This window comes from Lissotriton helveticus, chromosome 5_1, assembly GCF_964261635.1.
Source record: "Lissotriton helveticus chromosome 5_1, aLisHel1.1, whole genome shotgun sequence".
NCBI lineage: Eukaryota > Metazoa > Chordata > Amphibia > Caudata > Salamandridae > Lissotriton > Lissotriton helveticus.
The window spans coordinates 1098838534-1098862156 of record NC_136065.1 but is presented as its reverse complement, the minus strand read 5'-3'; the positions used below and the strand labels follow the sequence as shown (position 1 = coordinate 1098862156).

The 23623-nt window shown below is 45.8% G+C and overlaps 1 protein-coding gene across 1 annotated transcript in view; it reads left to right on the top strand.

The window, feature by feature from the left end:
• Positions 1-23623, top strand: part of CFAP43 (cilia and flagella associated protein 43) — a 753224-nt gene that overhangs the window by 220054 nt on the left and 509547 nt on the right. The window contains exons 14-15 of the mRNA XM_078643733.1: positions 2099-2268; positions 13442-13594. Of these exons, the coding sequence (XP_078499859.1) occupies positions 2099-2268; positions 13442-13594 (323 nt within the window). The remainder of the gene's footprint in view (positions 1-2098; positions 2269-13441; positions 13595-23623) is intronic.

Genomic DNA, 23623 nt, shown 5'->3' with positions numbered 1-23623 from the left:
CATCAGTGATGTCATGAGTGATGTCACTGACCATGTCATGAGTAATATAATATACGACGTCCTCAGCAGTGCATGGCGGGCGCGCGAGTTATAGTTAGCTGAACTAACTATAACGGTGGGAATTTATATGGTTTTGTACGAGTGAAATGTCCAACTAACTATGACGTCCCTGAAACCTATGGTTTTTTCAGTGAATATTTCCATAAAAATAAATATTTATATATATACATATATAAAAAAATTGCATTACAAGAGAAACACATTTGCAGGAAACTGCGACTGTTAAGAGCCCATTGCAGCTCATAGCAGAGCAGAATTAAAAGGTTATTGCGATGCAGGTAATCTCAATAAGGGTATTAGCACCCAGCACTCCATCAGCAGTAAATTCAGCTCAAAGATGTCTAATGGAAGAAATTGCCACATCATACCAGCTTTGACTCTCATCACAAACGCTCTCTTTGTTGTGCTGTGCCAGCTCCTCCTTACTTCATTAAATAAAGGGAATTTAAAACTAGGGATGGGCGTAGTTCGCGAAGTAGCGCTACGCGAAGTGCACTTCGCACTACGTGAGCTATGCGTAGCACTTCGTGAACTGCGTAGTAGCATGTTCGCACTGTGCAAGATGTCGTTTTCAATGATTGCACAGTGCGGACAAGCATCCGGCACTGTACAATCATTGAAAATGGCATCTTGCACAGTGTGAGCTGTACTTTTCTGCCGCTCAAGTAGATTTTTCCTCGAGCTGCAGCTTTCTGAACACGGACTGGTAGTTTCTCATCGCGAGCGGTCGCGAGCATGTGCGACCACTCGCAATGAGAAACCTGACCTCCCCGCGTTGAGAATCTCGCCGGGAGGTTTATTTTCCATTCTCGCGATCGCGAACAAGGAAAAAGTCTCGCGAGGATGTCATTTTGCTTGCGCGCAGTCGCCAACTTGACATTGAGGACCGCGAGCAAGCAAAAAATGACCGCTGCACTACGCTACGCATGTTTGCACTGTGCTACGTACTGTTCGCGTAGTGCGAAGTTGTGTAAACTTCGCAAACTACGCGAGTGTAGCCTAGTGCTTTGCCCAGGGTTGTTTAAAACCCAAATGCCTACTAGAAAAATTATCAATTGAGTAACAATATTTTGTTTCTACTGTTTAAATGCTGTAAGGATTTGCATTTCATAGGGAAGGAACCAGATTTTGATGGAAGAGAGTGGGAGTGGGGCAGATGTGGCAGTGGGAAGAAGCCCATTGTCCCCTTGTGGAACCAGAAGTAAAAAACAAAACGAGAAATCGGAGTTATGGTGAGGGTGTGCCCTCACAAGGATTATTTTGACTGGCCAGCTTTCAACGTGCTACGCAAACAAATGATGGACGGAATGCTGAATAAATCATACATTCACCCCGAGTCAAGAGATCTGGGTTAAATACCTTGTTCTTTTGCTCACCTTGCCACCCCAGTTTAGACCCAGCCATATGCGAATCAGTCTGGACCCTGTGCCTCATGGGAACAGTCCAGACCGAACTGCCAAGCCAGGTCCTCCCTGGACCGGTAACAAGCACCCTGGGACCAGTTTCTGGGTATTAGCCTTTATCAGCCAGGCTAGCTTGAGCACAGTGGCACAGTGAGCAAGGGACCCACGTCTGGGCAATCCATGGCTTGGCAGTTCGGGCTGGACTGTTCCCATTAGGCACAGGGTCAAGACTGATTTGCATATAGCTGTGTCTGAACTGGGGTGGCAAAGTGAGCTGGATAACGATGATGGATTCAACCCAGATCTGTGACTGGGGGTGAATGTCTGAAAAGTTTCAGCGCTCCGTCCATCATTGCCTCAATGACAGTGCAATTATGGAAAGCTAGGTTGTATTTAATATGGATTTGAAGGTAAATCTGTAGGTCTCTCGGTGGGCACTGAGAGCGTAGACTCTTGTTTAGATAATCCATCTTTCCGCCATTGTTTAGGAAAATTCTTCTTCCACTAAGATTCAGTGTAGGAGATAGCTGTGTGATCTTTATAAATTCTCTAACGTTTTGTTGGAAATAAAACAATGTTTGCTTGTATATCTGTAACAGAATATTTATTCAATGGCATTTTCTGATATATAATAGATCCAACTCAGTACACCAATCACAAAGGCATGCTGAAGGATGACGTCATTAGGAAGCATGACTACGAGCTGGAGCGCGCTCTCTCATCAGCAGTTTTGGGACCAAATGCAAACTTGGTGTTTGGCTACTGTAATAATTCACCTTTCATATATAAATACGAGCTCCCAAAGGTACGTCTTTTACTTTGTGGACATAGCGAATATTTAGGCACAATAACCATGTAAATATGTCTTGTAAAATCAAGGTGAAAATATAAGAATTCAAAACGATTTGTTAAAGTTTTCACCACTGAGAGAAAAAGCATTGTAATGTTGGTTATGTTAAAACGGAATGTTTATGTCACTGATTTCTATGTATTTGACTGGTCACGTTTCCGAGTTGTTAGAGTGTTCACAGATTATATGTGTGCAGATGCACAAGTTCCTCTAATGCCAAAAACCTTCTTCTCATCCTATGATTCGGGAGAGCAATTGTGGTGTTTACACATCATCACATTTGTAGGGAAGGGATTCTGACTGGATGTACCGAAGGCTCTTTCACTCTCGTAAATAAATAAATCCTCAAAAGCCCATGGGAAATGTACATTTAGGTACTGTCTGTTAGCATTGACTGAAAACCAAAATAGATATTTCCCAAAAGGCTCTACCAGGCTGGTCTTAATCTCATTTACTCGATTTCTCTAATCAGTATCAGAATCTCAATGATGGCCACTAAAGGCCTGTTAAGGTTTGTCATTCACATTCAGGCTAACGAAAATGGAGACTTAACCCTTAGCTGATGAGACTTTTCCACCCCTGGTGCTAAACCCTCTTTCGATGTGTGGGGTACTTCGCGCTTAAGCCTTTAACGTTGATTATCCACAAAAGGTATGCACGACAAATGTGCTACCTTTTTCCCCCACATCCTGGGAGTTATAAAGGTACCTAGCTTTTGTGAATTTCCCTGGAAGCAACAGAGTAAAAAGCCAAATATAGCTACATTTTTAGGGTTTCTTATTTGAAACTTTGGAAAAAATGCTGTGCAATACAGTGTAGGAAGGTTTGCACTGCTAAGATCGCTAACCTCCCAGCTTTCGAGAACAAGCAGAGTTTGTTTTAACCTACTTGTAGTTTGTGATGTAAACAATTGTGAAAACCATAGCTGAACCCCTGAAGATATACATTTCTGAAAACTAGCTAAAATTCCAAATTCATCAAGGGGCATCTTTTGTAGATAGCTCATGGTTTCCCCACAGAAATTGGTCATTAAAATAAAAATTATGGAAAAAATAGGAAAAACGGAAATAGCTGACAATGTTTTTGTCTGTAATTTTGTGGCCCGATGGCTGATTTACAAAAGCAGTATGGCATTACATATATTGGCTCCTTCTGGTTGCAAGGATATAAAATGTTTGTTGGTTGTCCAAAACACACACAATACACAGAGACAACAACTGAACTGCAGCATATATTTATTTTTCATTGTGTACTGTCCAGGAATCAATTCATAAGGTAAATTATAATAAATGAAAAACGGATATGGAGAAAACCTAGGATTTTTAAAAAATGTGCCCTAGATACTAATTCTATGAATAGGGAGTATTTATACAACTCTGAATTTGATGGTTATCCATACTATTTAGGGTAATTAGCAAAATGGGATCTTTCTTGCACACTGACTTACATTTGGAAGCAAAAAATTGAAATAAATTATATTTATAATAACTAATATCATACTGTTCCTTGTTTCCACACTTCCTGTGATAAAAACGGTAACCCACTTGTGTGGCTGGACTATGGTCCATGGACATTTAATTGTCCCTAGTTTGATTCTTTCCAGTCACTCAAGCTAGGCACCGTTGTTATTTGGAGAAGTGTGGGAATGGTAAGTGGTAGGGATTTTGTAAATCCCAACAGATTTTGGAAGTTTTCATCAAAGAAATATGAAGTAGATGTGTGATTTTTCCACAAAGTTGGAAGGTTTTAGGGCATTGTGGACACGTAAGTGGAATCCACATGTTACCCCACCTTGGACTCCTCTGGATGTTCAATTTTCAAAACTGGTAGCGGCTATTGTTCCCCTTGAGTCCATCCACTACTGAAGTACAAGCTCATATCATTTGGTTTTGGCACTGCCAGTAGTAATCTGTTCAAAGAGTAAATACTAATAACAATATCAGAATATTAAACCTTACTGGTAGGGAGCCATAATGCCTCGTCAAGGCACCATCCACTTTACTGTTTATTCACACAACTTTCATGCATGTAGCACAAAGCCATTCAAACCACCCCCCATGAGCCAACATATACAACACTCACATCAACAAACCTCCTCCATTTAAGGACCCATCACATCATACTGTGACAGAACTGAAACACCAGTCAAACTGCTACTCAACCAACCATCAGCCAATTTATATATAAGCACACCTCGCGCAAACCAATACATACATACCGCCAGCCAGCTGCCGCACGTTCCACCAGCCAGCAGTCACTCATTCCCCCGGCCAAGAACCACACATTCTGCCAGCCAACAGCCACACAATCGTCCCTACACAAATAACACCAGCCAATTTTGAGGGGTTGTGTCTTATATCCTGACCATCCGTCTTCTACCTACACAAGATGTCTATGAAAAAAAACAACGGCTAAGCTTTGACTACCTGTTTATGTCAGTCTCACTTGGAGTCCTCATACCACAAGAGTGCCAGGTGAACCTTTACTGATGCTTCCCCGTGGCAGCCTAATAAGGCTCAGAACGACTTGTTTTTCATGTGCCTTTAGCACATTCGCAGCCCTAAATCCAACTCCTATTGTGCATGTAAGTTGAGGGTGTCCGAGAGTGCCTTTCAGAACTATTCATCAGACCATGTGAGCATATCTGCTGGGTAACACCGGGGAGACCAAGCAGGAGCAGACTCTCCTAAGATCACTAAAGAGCACTTCAAGAAAGACTAAGGTCTTTAGGGTTTTGACACACAGGATACTCTGTTGTGAATGTGGCATATGTCCTGTCAAGCATCATGTGCAGTGCATTGACTATAACATACTTCTGTTATGATGAATGAAACGCACACCAAATTATGGTGGAGGTTGAAGGTAGGAAACAGACAAGACTACTCATTATGTTTGTAGTGCTGGGTGCAGTGTTCTGTATGTCACTCGTTCCTTGACCACCTGCCTTCTACTTATACAAGAACCTTACGAAAAGAAAGATAGCCTAAGGGTTGACTACCTTCTCATTACTTTGTATCCCACAAAACCCTGACTAATACTGTACGCATGCCAAGTGAACCTTAACTAACACCTCCCAGGGCATACTCCTGAGGCTCATGAAGACGTGGCTTTCATGGACCCATAGCATACTCGCTGTGCTAAAACTGACTCCTCCTTGTGTGTGGTTCTAATATGGGGGTGAGTGTGCGAATATGTCTGTGGTCTCTGGCTCATTCCTTGGACTGTATGAGCATATCTACCTTTGAATACTAGAGTAAACATGTTGGAGCAGACTTTGCTAAGTTCCCTAAAGAGCACTTCCAGAAATTCCAAGGGCTTTAGGGATTGGTCATAAGGTACTCTGTCAAAATGTAGCCTATGTTTCTTTCATTGTTATGTGCAGTGCATTAACTCTGATGTACTTGTAATATAATGACTGGAATATCTTCACACTCTGATGGAGGATAATGGCAGGACAGATTCTGCACTATGTGTCACAGAAGATGAAGTAGAGGCTACTACTTCTACAGCAATTAGACTTTCAATAATGGCAAATAGAAAGTCAGGGAAAGATATTTGTCTTCCTGTTGTCGTCTGACAGTAGACAACATATGCACTATATGTTGCCACTGGATCCGGTGGGTAGTCAACTTCTTATGCCATGCGCATGTTTCACGAGTCACATTATATGGTTGAGGTACTGGTCATCTTTACCCACCCTGCCAATGTATTTATAATCCAGAATACGGTTGGGCTTGTGAACATCTGCCAAGAGACCTTGAACCATGTGAATTGTTTGAGCAGTTCTTTGGAATGCAACAAACTTGCGTGAATCCTTTATGGTGCCTTCAAATTGTACCGCATGCCACAGTTCAGCTTTGTACAGCTCTCTGAACAGCTGTACAACTGCATTTATTGTCCACGTGAAGGTTATAACCTTTATGAAGGAGTCGTTAGAGAAGTTCACCCACAAATCTCTCACTAAGTCTTAGCATGCAAGGGGGATTTATAGAGGAGTCATTTCCAGTGTGTACTCTGAGGCAGTATGCATAACCACTAGTACCAAATGAGTAGCCATAAAATAAATCCCACCCCTAACTTTGAACCATGTTCCGATTGACTCTGAGGGAGTGGGTTGGCACTCATTTTAAAGGTATTATATTATACAAACTGCTCTGTGCTTCCACCACCCGCTCAAGCTGCTAAAGTGAGGGTGTTCATTAAATCCTTGACTAGAGCTCTCTCATAAATAACCAGTGTATTTAAATGTCATAGCCATCTATTTTGCTTTATATGTACTGCCTGAACAGCAGTGGCCCTTCGTACAGGATCAACAAATCATCAACCGTTATATTATTTCAGGAATGTATCTCTAGAAACTTAGCAAACAAATCGTTTATGATATTCCAAATTTTGAACAAACGTTTGTGATCTGGATGGTACCAGGGCAATGCTATGGAATTATCATTGAAATGCAGCGTTCGCTGCATAACAAAAACTTGTCTCTACTCATGACCGGTGCGAAGCTGGGTGTTGCCCAAATCATATGATGCCAGCATGACTGTAGAGTTGATTTGTGTACTATTCCAAGGTTAAGCATTAGGCCCAGAAAATATTTAACTCCCCACTTCAAGTGGGAATCCAATGGTGTGCATTAGAATGAAGCCCAAGTGTGTCTCCATGCTCCCTCAGAAACTGTTGGGCTCACACATTTGTTGGTGCGCAATATCCTGAAGAAAGTCAACAGAACGAGATGGAAGTCATTAGGCAAAGCAATTGCAGTTATCTTTACATTCGGCGTCTGCAACAAATGGGTGAATTTGGGATTGAATAAAATAGAGGGGCTGCCAATGATGACTCTGTCTGTGTTAGGCGTTGTTCCTGCCTTCTCTCTAGATTGTGATGCACTTCCACTGTCTCTCCACTGTACAGATTGTGCTTACACACGCCATGAACATGATCCTAGAATCAGCAAAAGATGAGTCTTCACTGGATGTGTAGGAAATTTCCATCTTTTACATGATGTTCCCCTACATTTTTTGTCTATCTGCTTTGCAAGTTTTAGAACTATGTGCACTTTACCCCTGCTAGCCAGGAGTCAAGTGTCAGTGCTTCCCCTGTAAACATGAATGAATCAGCCTATTCCTAGTTGGCCCATTAACTTGCCTGGTAGTCCCTAGTGTGTGGTATAGAAAGCTCACCCAAGACCTGAAAGTTAAATGCCACTTGTGGACTGAAGAAGCAAATGTGCTATCCTCTACAGTGGCAGAGCATACATTACTTGACGCCTAACCTGTGTTGGCTGAATGCTGCTAAGTAAAATCTGCAGAGTGACCTGTTAAAATAACCCTTTTTGATGGGCGGACACCTCCTCCCTTTCAATATTAGTAAGTCACCTCATGTAGGCCTAGTAGCCCATAAGTTTCTGTGTAAGGTATGTAAAAGTGAGACATGTAGAAAATTGGTGTCAACATATCCCTACAGTGGCAAGGCCCTAAAAACTATATTCACTGTAACAAGGCTCTGGTTGACCTCATATAGAAACACTTGGAAGCTAGATGTATTATTAATTCTGCTATCTCTGGGTTGTGACCAACTAGAAACTTGATTAAAGCACTAATATATATTAAAAGCCCAACTCAATAGTGAAGTTGGATTCTAATAAATACTAACAAATAGTAACTTTTAAAAAGTTATCTTTTCTCTGCCCAGAGTTCCAGGAGGCTGATTTGCATTCACTGTACAGTAGTAGCCCAGCCAAGATTATCCCTGATGAGATGTGAAACCTTGTTACAGAGCACATTCAATGACTTGGGTGTAGGGAGCAAACCCGGGCAGTGAACTCTGCTCCATTTGCGAAGTTTGCAGAGTTTTCCGCACTCCGTGCTCCGTGGAATATGCAGTTCTGTAGAACTCCGCTCTGTGTAGCGGAACATAGTTCTTTGCTCGCTCGCACTTCCCAACGTCAAGTTGGCGAGTGCGAGCGAGAAAAATCCACCTCCTGGCAAGATTTCTCAATGCGGGTGGCCGGATTTCTCAATGCGGGCGGTCGCTGGTGGTCGCAACCGCTCACGTTGTTTGCGTTGAAAAAGTTGCTGCTCAAGTAGAAAATCTACGCGAAAGGCAGATAATTAGCAGCACCCTCTTGCGCTGCTCATGGTGCAGTTTGTGTTGATTTTTCAGCGCAGGACAAACATCCGTTGAAAATCAATGCTAGCAGGCATGACTAAGCGCCATTCGCCGCTTACGGAACTCCGCATAGTCAGGCGGAGTTTTTTGGCCACTTCACAGAGGATCTCTTAGCAGAACTCTGCAAACTCTGCCCAGGCTTAGTGACAGGAATTTCAGTTGGGGTGTACCCAGAAACTCAATGTACTTCAAAGGGGCCTCCCCTTCTACAAGTTAGGTGACAACTGGAAAGGCCCCAGCTTTTGTCCTCGTAGTGAGGGTGGCACCAAATCCAGTGGGGAGAAAGCTACCCCAGAACTGGTTTGGAGTGACCACAGAGGAGGGCACTGCTCATTACCGTGGGCCCACTTGTTCTGCAGAAAGGGAGAATGGTTTCCCCCATCTTGGATTTTGAAGGTGAGGGACACAGTGGTTTATTTGCAGTATGGCAAACAGGATCGGTGTAAAAGTGGATTGGGTTATCCCATGAAAGTTAGGCCATTGGTTAGGAAGAATGCAGGAGTTACCCCCACCCACTAGCTGGTACCAGGAATAAATGTGGCACCCCAAGGCATCCTCCACTGAACACTTTCTGGACCTGAGGAAGAACAGAAAAAAACTGTACCTGCTGTCTGTGGCATGAGAGGAGCCTTGAAAGACTGGACCTATTCCCCTCTTGTACCCAGGAAAAAAAGTGGAAACCAAGGGTCAGCTGTCTAACTCTAGTGTAGGTACAAGGCCATAACAAACTGCAAGAGACCTTTTCCCTAAAGGGCTTTGCTGATGAGTACCAACTGGAACTAACCTGGACCCTGCTAGTGGCCACTGGTGGAGTGAGTTGTGACTCCCTCCCAAGTGCTATTCTTGATATACTGGGACCCTTGGCTATGTCTAACTAGACTTCTCCTGCCACCTCTGAAAAGCTTGGACCTAGTTGCATTTTGGACTTTCAGACCTCTTGAAGACAGGTGCAAACCACTCAAGCCTATTATTTCAAGGCCCGACCTTGCTGGGCTAATAAAACAGGTTTTGCGAGCTTGGTCCTTCTCTGCATCAGGAAGTCCGATTCAGCAAACTCTTTGCAACAAGGTATACTGCCTGCCACCTTGCCACCCTAGAGGATTCTCAGCTTCAAAAGTCCCAGGATAAAAATCTCGACCCGGCTTAGGTGGCAAAAGTATGCATTCGGCCAGAGGACTTCCATAGGAGTGAGATTTGAATTTCTCCCACTCTGAGCTTTTCCTGCCAAAACCAACAACTTCAGCTGGCTTTACTTAGTGAGGAGTTATTTGGATATTGACTTCCAAAAAAGAGGCTACGTCTGACCGGTTTGAACCTGGTTGGTGTAGCCGACCGCGCTCCTTTGCAACCAGCCTGAAATCACATGTAGGTTGACAACCATTGACCCTTTTTGCTTTCTAGAGATATTTTCTCTTAAATCTTCAAAAGTTCTTATCTCCGGTCCCCCATATTAGATTTTTATCATTGTAGTGTCATTTTATGTTTTTTTATTTACTCTAGTTTTCTGATTTGCTGTAGGATTTTTATAGCCTTGGTTTTTTAACTTTATTACTGTTTTGGAACTCCATAAATACTTTTCACACTGCCATCAGTCAAGCCTGTCTGCTCTGTGCCGTAGCTACCATGGGGTTAGCTCAGGTTGATTTAGGGAACGGTTGCTGCTGGCAAGAGATTTGATTATTCCTTGAGGTGGGAAATTTTCCACTTCAAATAATAATCCAATTTCATACAGGATCGAATTCCATTAGAAATAGCTGAATAAAATGGGAAAAAACACTCATCACGCTCTTCTCATTGCGAACCAGCGAACTTCACCAAAGAAGCTAAAAGAGACAAAAACGAAAATACTATTCTTCTACTTGCAGCATATGCATTATCACAGCATACATAGTGGAGCAATGCTAACCCATTTCACCTGTAGTTCTGCCATTCACATTCCTCTACCACCCACCACAGTACAGGGCAATGTGTTAGCCCACATCAAGCATTGATTGGTTACTCTGCCTTTCACATTTTGCTAACGCCCATCTCAGCAGACTTCAGTGAGCAAGGAATTGAGCTTCAGAATGTAGGAAAAGGACTGTCATGTTTTTCCTTCCCTGAGGAAGAGGGATCAATCGTGCTTTCCTCTAGGGCCCGATTGTCCCTTCACCATCCAGGGAAGGGAAAACAACAAATTGAAAAAGTATGCCCTCCTGGGGGAGCGACCCTTCCCAGCAGGGCCGACCCCCTCCTAAAACACAAACTCCCTAGAGCTAGGGACATTCCTGCTCATGAATCGCAATTGAGTTTGAAAGAAGCATCAATAAAAAGGTGAGCTGTTCTAAATCCAGCAATGCCTACTCAAAACTTTAGGGTGCTACCTAGGGGGTGGGATGCACATGGAACTACTCACCAGTTCCTTCTTTCCATTCAAGTGGAGAAATGCTCTATACGGCTCGCTGATATTACCAATGGGCAGGGGAATGGGTAGGTGCTAAAAATTAAACAATTTTGCTTCAGCTCCCAACAGGGAAACTGAAGGGGAAGCCTCAAGTTCTTGAGGTAGGTCCCGCGGAGCCCTTGCCCAGTGTCTCACCACTGCCAATGGCTGCACTGCTGATGCCATGAGGCCGTCGCTAACGCTTTGAAGGCCGCACTAAAGAGATTAAGACTAGTTGTCCAATCAGTCATTTCTTTGGCTTTTCATATTTGTAGGGGAGTATCTGGTGCTATCCACCATGCAAAGACCAGACCCCATGCCAGTCATGAGTGTTTTGAGTTGCTGAAGCTAGGAGTCAATGTAAGTGCACTTTACGAACACTGCATAACAAACATTCAGCTTCTGGTTGTTATTGAGTGCAACACCTATGACTTCACATAGTCATTTTTCTTCTCCCTAATTTATATTATTATTTGCCAAAGTGCTCATGGGAGAGCATTCTCAAAAAAGATGAAGCATCTAAATGTCAAAACATGAGTAAATAGTGGTTTTGCAATTTATTCAGAATTGCAATTAAGATGAGGCGTGAAAGGGGTGTTCCCTCCTCATGGTGAATTGCAATAAGATGTATCAATGGTTTGTGACTGCAATTGTGGCCGCAAACCACTGAAAAGATACCAACACCTCAGAGGGGGTGGTGACGCGTCGAAAAAAGGAGAAGCTGTCTTTGTTGGACTGCTTCCCGTTTGGGGGATTGTGTCAGGTGGCCTCGGGGAAATTAGACTGTGATCTAGGTAAACTCTACTTACAGTTCCCAATGTCTTCCTGAATAGATTTTTTTTTAAAGTAGCACCTTTTCCTTCAAGCAGCAGGTGCTGCTTTAAAAATATTTCTCATTAGGAATGCAAACAATGGGAATCATGGTCTGCTCTACCTTTCAGGTTACCATCTCTGCGTCGATGGCTAATTGAAGAAGGTCACACATAGCGACTTATCAAATTGGATTTCATTAGGCAGACAATTCTTCAACCTCATATGACTGATCACCTATTAGTACATATGTTATATCACAAAATAACAGGTAGATCGCAAACACTCGGTGGGCAGTTTGCACTCCTTATTTACAACTAGCCTGATCGCACACCAGGCTGTATTTGCCATAGAATGCAGAAGCACTGGACTGTGCTGTCCAGCATCCAAGTCAGACTCAAAGTAGAATTCCAGGGAAGTCAAGGGTAAGCGGCAGAGATGGCTTTGGTTGAAATGATCATATGTGTGTGGTTGGACTATAAAATGGCTTCTCTCTCAATTTGCTGCTTGGGTTTAAAGATGGTGCTTTTGGAGACTGGAGTAAAAGGCAAATACTTTTTTGTATGCTACCTTCAATTAGGGGTTTTATGATTATAAGATGATGACTATTACTTAATAATTAACTAATCTTCATTGGATCATTGGATCACCACACATTCTAGCACCAAAGCCACTGACTTAAAATACCAAATAACAATTTTTTAACTATGGTTTATCTAACGTCTGCAAACATTGGGCATCCTGAAGGACTGAACGATATTAAATGAAACTAAGCCTCGATTTCAAATATTTCTGATGTACAACTTCTTGAGCAATCTGTCCCATTACTTTATATTGATTTTATTCAGCAGGTACATTTAATACTGAGGAATCGCAGTACACCTGCAGTTCTTCCTCAAGTTAACTTTTCTATTCGGTACACCTCCATATACCAGCAGTAGTTACATATTTTGATATTACCTGCTGAAACACACGTACAACAATTCTAGGGTTACATTGGTTGAAATTCATATTTCATCTGCATTGTAGCATTCTCGTGAATCATAATCATTTCTGTGAATTATGGGTTTTGAAACCATATTTCTTAGTTAAGAACCATGTAAGTAATGTAATGCAAGATCTGTCAGTGAAGCATCGGCTTAATTAAATAGGTACTCCTCAAGCCCTAAAACAATATACCTCTCTGCTATGATGTTTTACTAGATGTGTTATCTCCCAGAGATATTTGGTGGGAAAGTGAAGAAGGGGAATGTGTGTGACATGAGAGTTTACTCTCATGAATGGGTCTAATCCAAGCAATCAAACAGGTGAATAAGTTTGCAGGTTTGCTTCACCATTGAAATGAAAAGGAAAACATAAAAAAGGAAGATACACTCAGCTATTTCAAAGAAAATCACACAGTCCAGCGGTATCCATTCATGTACCCTACAGCAGCGGCAGCCGGCACAGGTAGACGTGGTGGGACGGGGGCGGGGTGGGAGTGGGTAAGTCATCAAATAACTGAATTGGTATAATCAAATAAGTAAATTATACCTATTCCGTCGTCTGTCGACTTCCCCACTACCCCCGCCACTGCGCTTATCTGAGACGGCCGCCGCTGCACGACAGTGAACATGCTTATAATCGGTCATATTGAGTATCCTTATTTGTGTAGTTGATACTAGTAAACAACGGTCATCGTTTTGCATATGCTATTTTCTAATGTTGTGGGGTTTTTTTTGGTTAAAGGAGAACTCCAGTGGTGCTTCACCTCTTACTCCTACCAAGGCAGTCCAGGGAAATCAACTTGGAGCAGGAGCCCTCTGTATGTCACCAGACCAAAGCTGGCTGGCATCAGTAGCACCAGATGGAATGATGTGCATTCTGGATACACATAATATGGTAACTATGAATCCTTTGGTGGAAATCATGATTACATAAATGGATAGAATATCTTAAACACAGAATATTGGTGCAAAGTTAACAAAGTCATTTAGCCCTGACTACTGATATGGTTTGGTGATTCTCAGTAGAATAATTAGCCCTGGTTTAACTTGTAATTTGTTTTGATCAAAGTTACATTTTACGGTTTTGTAAAACAGAAGAGTTGCATATATGTAATCAATTGTAACCTTGAATACTTTCATATACATTTTTGACATGTAGAAACTCCTGCCAATGATATGTAATGTGTTTTATTATGAAATACGGTAACTATCATAGTATTTTCTGTTTCAAGTACCAAAAACAAGTTTGGCGACCCTGCAGGCAAGTATACAGAAAATCAGCAAACGTTAGACGGGTCACTGTTGTAGGAATGGAGTAGTTAACCTGCACGCTAACATATAACTAACAGCCAATAGGTGTGGCTTCTTTGGGCACTTGCAAATGTGGTGATGAATGGACTGATGAGTGTTCATGCAACAGTGGATGGTCGAGTAAATGAATACAGATAGTAATGTACTAGCAGGCAGGCAACACTCCTATGGCCACATGCAGACAAGGGGATGGATGATAAATGTCTTTATACCAATAAATAGATGATTGGATAGCTGTGAGTTCATGCAACAGTGGATGGTTGAGTAAATCAGTGAGTGTGAGTGCATAGCTAGAGGAAGGATGAAAATAGGTGTGTGGATGGATCAATGCTGGGATGTGGGTACATTCTGGATGCATGGATATTGGTGGGTGGATGTTGCCAAGATCGGTTTGAGGGGGCCAAAGCGCTAACAGGGCCTAATAGACCTCAACCATGTCAGTTGAGGTCATTTACCTTTGATGTCCTGGCATCTGTCCTACTATGGCTGTGCAAACTGGACCACGTATACCCTCTCTGCACTTGACTCTCATGGTAGAGAGCAATTAAACACTTTCTCAGGGCGCTATTGTGGGGTATGGAGACTCAGAACTGAAAGCGTCTACTGATGGGCATAATCATTCATTGCCCAGAGAAGTATTTTAATCCCACCAAAATGAAATACTTCACATAAGAAATGTTGCATAGTAAGGCGTTGATCTACTCAGAAATCATTTGACTTGATTAAAGCGTGCACGTGGGCTTATTATGGGAACACTGCAGCTTCCCTAGTTTCTATAACCCATACCTTTTCTACTTTTTATGACTGTGTATCAGGACTTGACATTTGTATGTAGGTGTGTCACGACTTTAAATCGACTCATACCTTTGTGATGGGTAAATATGTAATCCAGGTGGGAGAGGCTGCCATGTCTGGCTGACAGGTTTTCATTCAGATGATGTATCCGCCAAAGGTCTGCCATACCGATGGGAGCCGTAAGGACTGAAGTCTGCTCCCTCCCTGCGTAGCTCCCCTTACTGGCCACCTGCCCCACCCCAGCGCTATCACATTGTTCATGTCACCCCTCATAACCAATGTGCCAACTTGCAGATCCAAGAGGGAGGTGCCACTGGCAGATAAAGTTTCCCCTTGAAGCTTAGGTGGTGGATAGACAGAGCATATGTTGAGCGTCTGAACTTCCCAAACTCCTGTCTGTTAAACGAAGCGACCCAGAGAGTCACGCCACATCTGACCAGGTGTGTATGTTGTAGAGGTCTTCAGAAGGATACCCATCCCCGAGACCCTGTGCTGAAACCTGCATGTACTTTCTGATGGATACATCTGCCAGTGGATTCCTCACCTTGTGAATATCCCCTTGTGTCAGCAACATTCGGCAATTCTTTTTGTAGCTTTGCACCGACGTGGACGACGTCACAGAGGCACGACATCACGCGCGACTCCTCTGACGTCACCGACTCCATAATAGGCCCACGCCGGCGTGATGACATCAGTTCCCTTTTTTCCGCGTCGTCGACACTAACGGTTTCGAGGGATCCTCTGTAGCTGTTAGTAACTTTGTTACTGTTTGTTTCTTTTCGGTGTCCTCTTGCTTCTTTGTGTCGAGATGTCCACGAAGAAGACTGAATTCAAGCCATGCGGAGAGTGCGGCAAGATGATGTCAATTACGGATCCGCACGAGTGCTGTGTTTGGTGTTTGAGTTCTGACCATGACGTCGAGGAATGTTCTTCCTGTAAGAAGATGAATCCCAAGGCTCTCCGTGAGAGAGAGGCAAAGCTCCTCATTGCCAAGTTGAAGAGCAGGAAGGACAAGAAGAGGTCGAGGTCACAGACTCGACGGTCGAGGTCTCGCTCGAAGTCGCACTCGAGGTCGTCTTCAGCGCATGCTTCGAAGTCGTCGAGGAAGAAGCACAAGAAGAGATCTCATGAGTCTCGCAATCACTCTGGGAAGGACTCGAGTTCGAGACCAAAGTCGCAGGTGAAGTTGCTTCGCAAGGATGTGGAGACTCCGACTCCGGAGGTTCAAGTCTCCGAGGGTGAGGCTTCGCCTGTGAATTCGCCTGTTCATTCACCGAAGCCGTTGTCGAATCCTTCTCCGGCTCCGACTCATTCTTCTGACCAGGAAGGTGAAGGAGAAGAAGAGGAAGAAGGAGAAAAGGAGGTTCCGTTGCCTGCGGATTCGTCGACCCCGGTGCACCAACCTGAGGTAGAGGTCGAAGTCGAGAAGACTCTGCTCCCTCGAGAGCATCCTGTGGGCTCTTATCCAGCTTTTCCTGCTCCAGGTCAGGACCCTACTCAGTTCCTGAATGCTATGTATGGAGTGTATTCAAGGGCTATGTACCCCTCTGGTGCACCGGTTGGTCCCACGGGTCCATTAGCATACAATCTGGGTATCCCCAGACTTACGCTCCTGCGCCTTTTATGCCATTCATGCCGGCTCCGATGCCGCCTTGGCTTTTCTCGGCGCCGCCGAAGCCTTCGACGCCGAAGCCTTCGACGCCGAAGCCTTCGACGCCAAGACCTTCGACGCCGACACCCTCGACGCCGATGTCGAATCCGATCCGACCTCGTGTTCAGCGGTCTGGTCCTCTGCCTTCGGGCTCGACGCCGGCTCCGGCCGAGTCAATTCCGGATCCGTCGACTTCATTCCTGAAGGAGAGGTCGAGGCGTGAGGCACATAGACTTCTGGTAGAGCAGAGGTACTGTGATGCAGAAATGGAAGAGGGTGAGCTGCAGGATTCAGAGGATCTTTTCGACGATCTGAGAGAGGCTAGTGGTCTTGAGCTGTCTCCTGATTGGGATTTGGCCTCTGTTTCTGACACCCCTTCTAAGGATGTGACACCTTATCACGTGGTTATAAGGAATGCTGCAGACTTGTTGAATATAACACTTCCTACTGCAGAGTATAAAGCTAATATACTGACTGAGGTCCTTCATTCACCTACCTCTGTGGTCGAGCCTATGCTCCCTTTCAATGATGCTTTGGCGGAGCCTATCTATGAGGTTTGGAAAAGACCGCTTACAGCCCCTGCTGTTTCGAGGGCGGTTGTGAGAAGGTACAGGGTGGCGCCTGGTGACCCGCTCTTTTTATCCACGCACCCCTTACCAGAGAGCTTGGTTGTGCAGGCGGCCTGCTCGAAAAAATCTGCGGGCGCTTTTCCACAGGTTCCTGGGGATAAGGAATCGAAGAAGCAGGACCAGGCTGCGAAAAAAAGTCTTTTCCTCACCAAGCATGGCGCTCAAATCGACTAATGCTACTTGTCTTATGGGACGCTATATCCATGCATTGATGGATTCAGTCAAACAGCTGGTTCCAAAGCTTCCTGAGGAGGATAGGAAGGATTTTCAAGAGGTGATTACTGACACTCAGGCTGCTGCTAGACAGGTCATTCAGAGTGGTCTGGACACTGCTGACTCGGTGGCAAGAGTGATGGGTTCTTCAGTGGCCACAAGAAGAGCGGCATGGCTTAAATCCTCTGAATTCTCTGCGGATGTCCAGGCTGACTTGATGGATTTGCCCTTTGATTGGTCAGGTTTGTTTGGAAAGAAGGCTGATGCTGCTTTAGAAAGGTTCAAGGACATCAGAGCGACAGCGAGATCTTTGGGCCTACAGTCCAGAGGTACTGCGGGGAAGAGGTTCAGAGGTTTTGGCAGGTCTTTCTTTCGGACCTACAAGCAGCCACAACAGCAGCAGCAGCAAAATACGCTGTACAAGTACAGAGGCAGGCAAAGAGCTCGTCCTAGAGGTCGTCAGGCCTCCTCCTCTACCTCTTCCCAACCCCCTGCCACCACAGCAAAGCAGCCCTAGATCCGCCATTCCGGATCATGTGGGCCCAGTGGGGGGCCGACTTACCCATTTTCTACGAGATTGGGAATTAATTACATCGGATCTTTTGGTTCTCAATCTCGTGGAGAATGGGTATGCTCTTCCCCTTCGGGCATTTCTCCCAATTAACCTCCTTGCCAAGGTTTTTGTGCGGAGGACCACCTGCTGCTCTTGCAGGAAGAAGTCCTGGCTCTGTTCAGAAAGGGTGCGATAGAGGTGGTTCCAGAGCAGGAGAGGGGTCAGGGGTGCTACTCCCGGTATTTCCTGATCCCAAAAAAGGATGGCAGACTTCGTCCAATTCTGGATCTCAGGATCTTGAACCATTACCTGAAGCAGGAGAAGTTCAAGATGCTCACCCTTGCGCAGGTTCTTCAAGCGCTGATGGAAGAAGACTGGATGGTGCCGATCGACTTGCAGGATGCGTATTTCCACACCCCCATTCTGAAGTCACACAGGAAGTATCTCCGTTTTACGGTAGGATCGCAGCACTACCAGTTTGCGGTCCTTCCGTTTGGTCGTACTACTGCGCTTCGAGTCTTCACCAAGGTGATGGCAGTGGTGGCTGCACATCTCAGAAGGTCAGGGGTTCCGGTATTCCCTTATTTGGAGGATTGGCTGATCAAAGCAGAATCTCCGGAGAAAGTGCTCCATCATCTGCTAGTCACAACTCAGGTGTTGTACAGGTTGGGCTTCTCAATAAATGTACCCAAATCTCACCTGGTGCCCTTACCAGCGCAACCTGTTCATAGGTGCAGTACTGGATACAACTGTATGTGGGGCATTCCCTCCACCTCAAAGGATTCGTGACATACAGGAAATGATTCCTTTATTTCACAATGGAGCTGTTGTTCCAGTCCTGAAGGTCCTTCGTCTGCTTGGTCTGATGGCTTCCTGCATTCTGTTGGTCAACCACGCACGCTGGCATATGAGGGCACTCCAGTGGTGCCTCCGCAGGCAGTGGTATCAACACAACGGAGATCTCAGGAAGTCCATCAGGATCTCCAGAGAAACTGCAGCGGATCTGTCTTGGTGGAGTGTGGAGGGCAATCTGTCTCAAGGAAAGCCTTTCCAACTTCCTCCAGCGGTGGCCACAGTGATAACGGATGCATCCACTCTAGGATGGGGTGCTCATCTGGGGGATCTGGAGATCAAGGGTCTATGGTCTCCAGAGGAAAGGTTGCTTCACATCAACCTTCTGGAATTGCGGGCGATTCGTCTGGTGCTCAAGGCCTTCCTCCCTTCCCTTCGCGGGCGGTCGGTTCAGGTTCTGACGGACAACACCACCGCGATGTGGTATGTCAACAAGCAGGGAGGAGTAGGGTCGCAGTGTCTCTGCAGAGAGGCTCTGCGTCTCTGGTCCTGGGTTCAGGATCATCAGATTTGTCTGATGGCAAATCATCTGGCCGGAGTGCAATCTCAGTCGGCAGTTCTCAGCCGACCACGAGTGGAAGCTTCATCCAGAGGTAGTTCGTCACGTCTTTCGGACGTGGGGGACTCCTCAGGTGGACCTGTTTGCCACTCACGAGAATGCTCACTGCCCGTCATTCTGCAGCCTCCAGTTTCTAATGGAGGGAGCTTGGGGAACGTGTTTCAGTTGAGTTGGGACTCGCAACTTATTTACGCGTTTCCTCCCATACCCTTGATTCCTCGGGTTCTGAGGAAGATTCGCCAAGACCGGGCCCAAGTTATATTGATCGCCCCGGATTGGCCAAGGAGGGTGTGGTACACAGATCTTCTCCACCTCATCCCGTGCCCGCCAGTCCGTCTCCCTTTCAGTGCAGATATCCTCTCTCAGATGGAGGGGCAGGTTCTACACCCCAACCTCCAGACCTTACACCTTCATGCCTGGAGATTGAACGGGGCAACCTGAATTACTTTTCTCTCCCACCTGATGTGGTGGATGTCATTCTATCGGCCAGGCATGACTCTACCAAGTCAATCTATTCATACAGATGGTCTAAATTTGTGATTTGGTGTGGGGAGAAGTCCATTGACCCTTTGAGGGCTTGTTTGTCATATATACTTCTATTTGCTCTTTCTTTAGCTCAGCAAGGGTTTGCTGTGGCTACAGTTAAAGGTTATCTTTCGGCATTGTCGGCATTTCTCTGCCTGACGGATCAGCCATCCTTATTTAAATCTTCTATTGTTTTAAGATTTCTGAAGGGCCTTACAAATACATTTCCTCCTACTCCTTTTATTGTGCCTCAATGGGACTTGAATCTGGTGCTTACTTTTCTAATGGGTTCCCCTTTTGAACCTTTACATAATTGTCCCTTGAGGTTGTTGTCCTTTAAGACGGTTTTCCTAGTTTCAATTACCCCGGCAAGGAGGGTAAGTGAGCTTCAAGCTCTTAGTTCAAAGCCCCCATTCTTGACCCATCATGCTGAACAAATGGTTCTTAGGACCAGGGCTGCTTTTCTGCCTAAGGTGGTAACTCCCTTCCATCTAGGACAGTCTATTACCCTTCCTACCTTTTATCCTCCCCCTCACCCTTCCAAGGAGGAGGAGAGGCTTCACCGTCTGGACCCTAAGAGGGCGGTGTGCTTTTATCTTGATAGGACAAAGGACTATCGAGTTGATGACCAGCTGTTTGTTGGATTTGCTGGCTGCAGAAAAGGAAGAGCTGTGCACAAGCGCACACTTTCGAGATGGATAATACTATGCATCAAGATCTGCTACGCCCTGGCTGGTAAGGAACCTCCAGAGGGTATAAGAGCCCACTCAACTAGAGCAAAGTCTTCAACATCTGCTTTGTCTAGGGGTGTACCTGTTGAGGACATTTGTAGAGTGGCAACTTGGGCCTCCCTCCACACTTTCGCGAAGCATTACTGCTTGGATACCGAGGTGAGGAGGGACGGCCATTTTGTGGGAATCTATTCACAAGGTGAGGAATCCACTGACAGATGTATCCATCAGAAGAACAAGTTACTTACCTTCAGTAATGCTTTTTCTGGTGGATACAGTGTCTGCCTGTGGATTCCTCACTGACCCACCCGCCTCCCCGTTGTCCACTCTTCTATACCTGAGTAACTGTGATGTTAATATGTTTTTATTGTTGAAGGAAAAGTTTTATTTCAATTGCTTTTCTGCATTGGTTTCACACTATGTGTGTTATCTTGACATTTGTGTACTGTGTATACTGTGTATATATCTACTGATGTCGGTCCGTCCGTGTGCCTTGAAGGCACGGAAAAATGGGCGGAACTGATGTCATCACGCCGGCGTGGGCCTATTATGGAGTCCGTGACGTCAGCGGAGTCGTGTGCGGTGTCGTGCCTCTGTGATGTTGTCCACATCGGCGCGAAGCTACAAAATGAATTTCCGAATGTTGCTGACTCAAGGGGATTTTCACAAGGTGAGGAATCCACAGGCAGATACTGTATCCACCAGAAAAAGCGTTACCGAAGGTAAGTAACTTGTTCATCAGGTTATAGCCCCCTTTGTCTGGGCCTCACAAAAGTGGCCCATCAGATGATTTTCTTGCAGAAAAGCCAGGTCTGGGGCATTTTGACTGATAAATTGCGACATCAAGGTATGTTTAATCTTGGAGCCCAGACCGTTCACATTCTAAGACGTCATTTTTTGGTCTGCGGGGGCCTGTGTTTCCATTTTATGGAATGATGCGAGCTCTTCCCACCCAAGACATGGATCTGATCCTGGACCGCTTTCGTCCCCATGTTCTGGCCACTTGACCCGCCATGCAATTGCATAAATGGCCGGTGCTCTGAGAATAACTTTGAGCGCAAAACAATGCATAATATTCCCATAAACCTCCCCCCGCTACCCTGCACTGTGGGTCGAAACATGCCCACCACCCCAATTTGCAGAGTGCCTGTCGCTCTTAACTGAACAGCAAACGTGTCAAGGCATGGCCACTCTACCAATGCGTTGTCCACTGCTTACAGCCCTCATAAACCCTTCATGGAACCATCATTAGTATCACTCATAGTTATTGCCCATAGAACAGATATATTCGCAGTTCTTTATACGTTCATGCAGTCCCCCGAGTCCACTAGGATGAAACTTTACCAGTCTGCTCTGCTGAATCCCCCCAACCACAAAACAGTAGAATGGTTTACAAGTCAGCCAAAGGATCAGAGTTCGAATAGTGGCTCTTAGTAGGGGATTCCCAAGCCTGTCCAACAAACAGTCTCATCGGTAGCCCCAAATATAATACAATCAGGTACTCATCCAGTGTCCATCGACCTCTACTGTGCCTCTTCCTCCACGCCACTAATTGTCTGGCCACTTTTAAATGCCGGTGCATCTTCACTTTGTAGGCCCGGGGGTGCCCTCTCCCGCCTCCGCTAGGCCTCCTCCTCTCCGAGGTGCACCAGCCCTCCAGCCAGTCCCATGCCACTGCTGGTGTGGTGAAGAACCATGTTTTGCCCTCCACCAAGACGCGTAGCTTGGCTGGGAACAGCATCATGTATTTCAGCTCTCTGTCGCGGAGTGCCCTCTTTACTTCCTCAGAACTACAGCGATGACGTTGAACCTGTACCGTAAAGTCCAGGAAAAAGTGCACTATGGTGTTTTTGTATTTTCATTCCCCCAGTGAGCCTGGAGCATAGCGCCCCTGTCGAGTAGTTGAAGATCCTGGCAATAATAGTGGATGGGGAGCCCCTAGCTTCAGCAGCAGGATCAGCGCCCTGTGTGCCCACTCAGCTGAAAAGAATTTGGAGAGGCGTTTGGTCCGCAGGAAATTGGTTATAAGGTTCTCAATAAACAAGTCAGCGCTGGGTCCCTCCGACCCTTCCGAGACCCCAACCACTCTAATGTTATTCCGGCGGGCCCTACCCTCCTGGTCCTCAAGTTTGGTGGCCATGATTTCATGTTGTTTTGTGACGCTGCGTACTTGGTCTTCCAATGACTTGGATGTGAATTGGAGAGAATGGATATTGGGCTCAGCAGTCAACACAGTTTCAGACATTTTTTGGAGGTCCGCACATAGAAGACCAACATCTACTGTGACTGCATCTATTTTAGACTCCAGCGACGTCTTAAGGTCCTGAATGGCCACCATAATAGACCCCAGAGAGGGCTCAGCTGGCTCTACCAACCCCCCAGCTGACCCCACACCCTCAGCTTATTGCCTTGGAACTGCATACTTGTCCATCTTGTTGGATTGTGGTGGTAGTTTTAGTTTCATCCTGAACCCCCAGACACAGCTGCTATGAGGACAGTTTGCCAGGAAAGATTGGGGGGGGCACTCCACTCCAAGCACCCCCAGGGCATGAGGGCATGCCCCCCAGTCGCCGGTGAGGCCTGCTCTCCTCCAGCTCCCCAGTGCAGGCCCACAACACAGAAAAGGCCAAGCAGAAGCACTGTGCCAGAAATCCAAGCCCTCCCCCCCCCACCCCAGGGCTGGCATTCAGAACTGCCACACAGGCTCCATCCGCTGAGGGGACCAGCTGGAGTCTCTCCAATGCCCTTTACAATTATTGCTCCCAAGTCTCAAGGAGGGCCTGAAGCAGTCCCCTTACCGTCACATTCAAAGGGTGGACCACTCTACAGGTCTCAGCACTGCATCTATCGAATCTCCCATAGGTGTCAGTGAGGCTCCCACCCACCAATGCCTCCCCTTCCTGACCTGCTCCATGTCCCGGGACAGCCTCAAGGCCTGCAAGCAGGTTGCGCGCCCTTTCCTCTTTTGCTCGATATAACTGCCCCCACCAGGTCCCTTTGGGTCCGGAGCCAGCCGACACCGCTGACACAGTTGGACCACCGGTGGTCCCCAACAGCACCCCAGGGAGCCTTGGACACCCATGTCCCGTCCCAGACATCTGATCT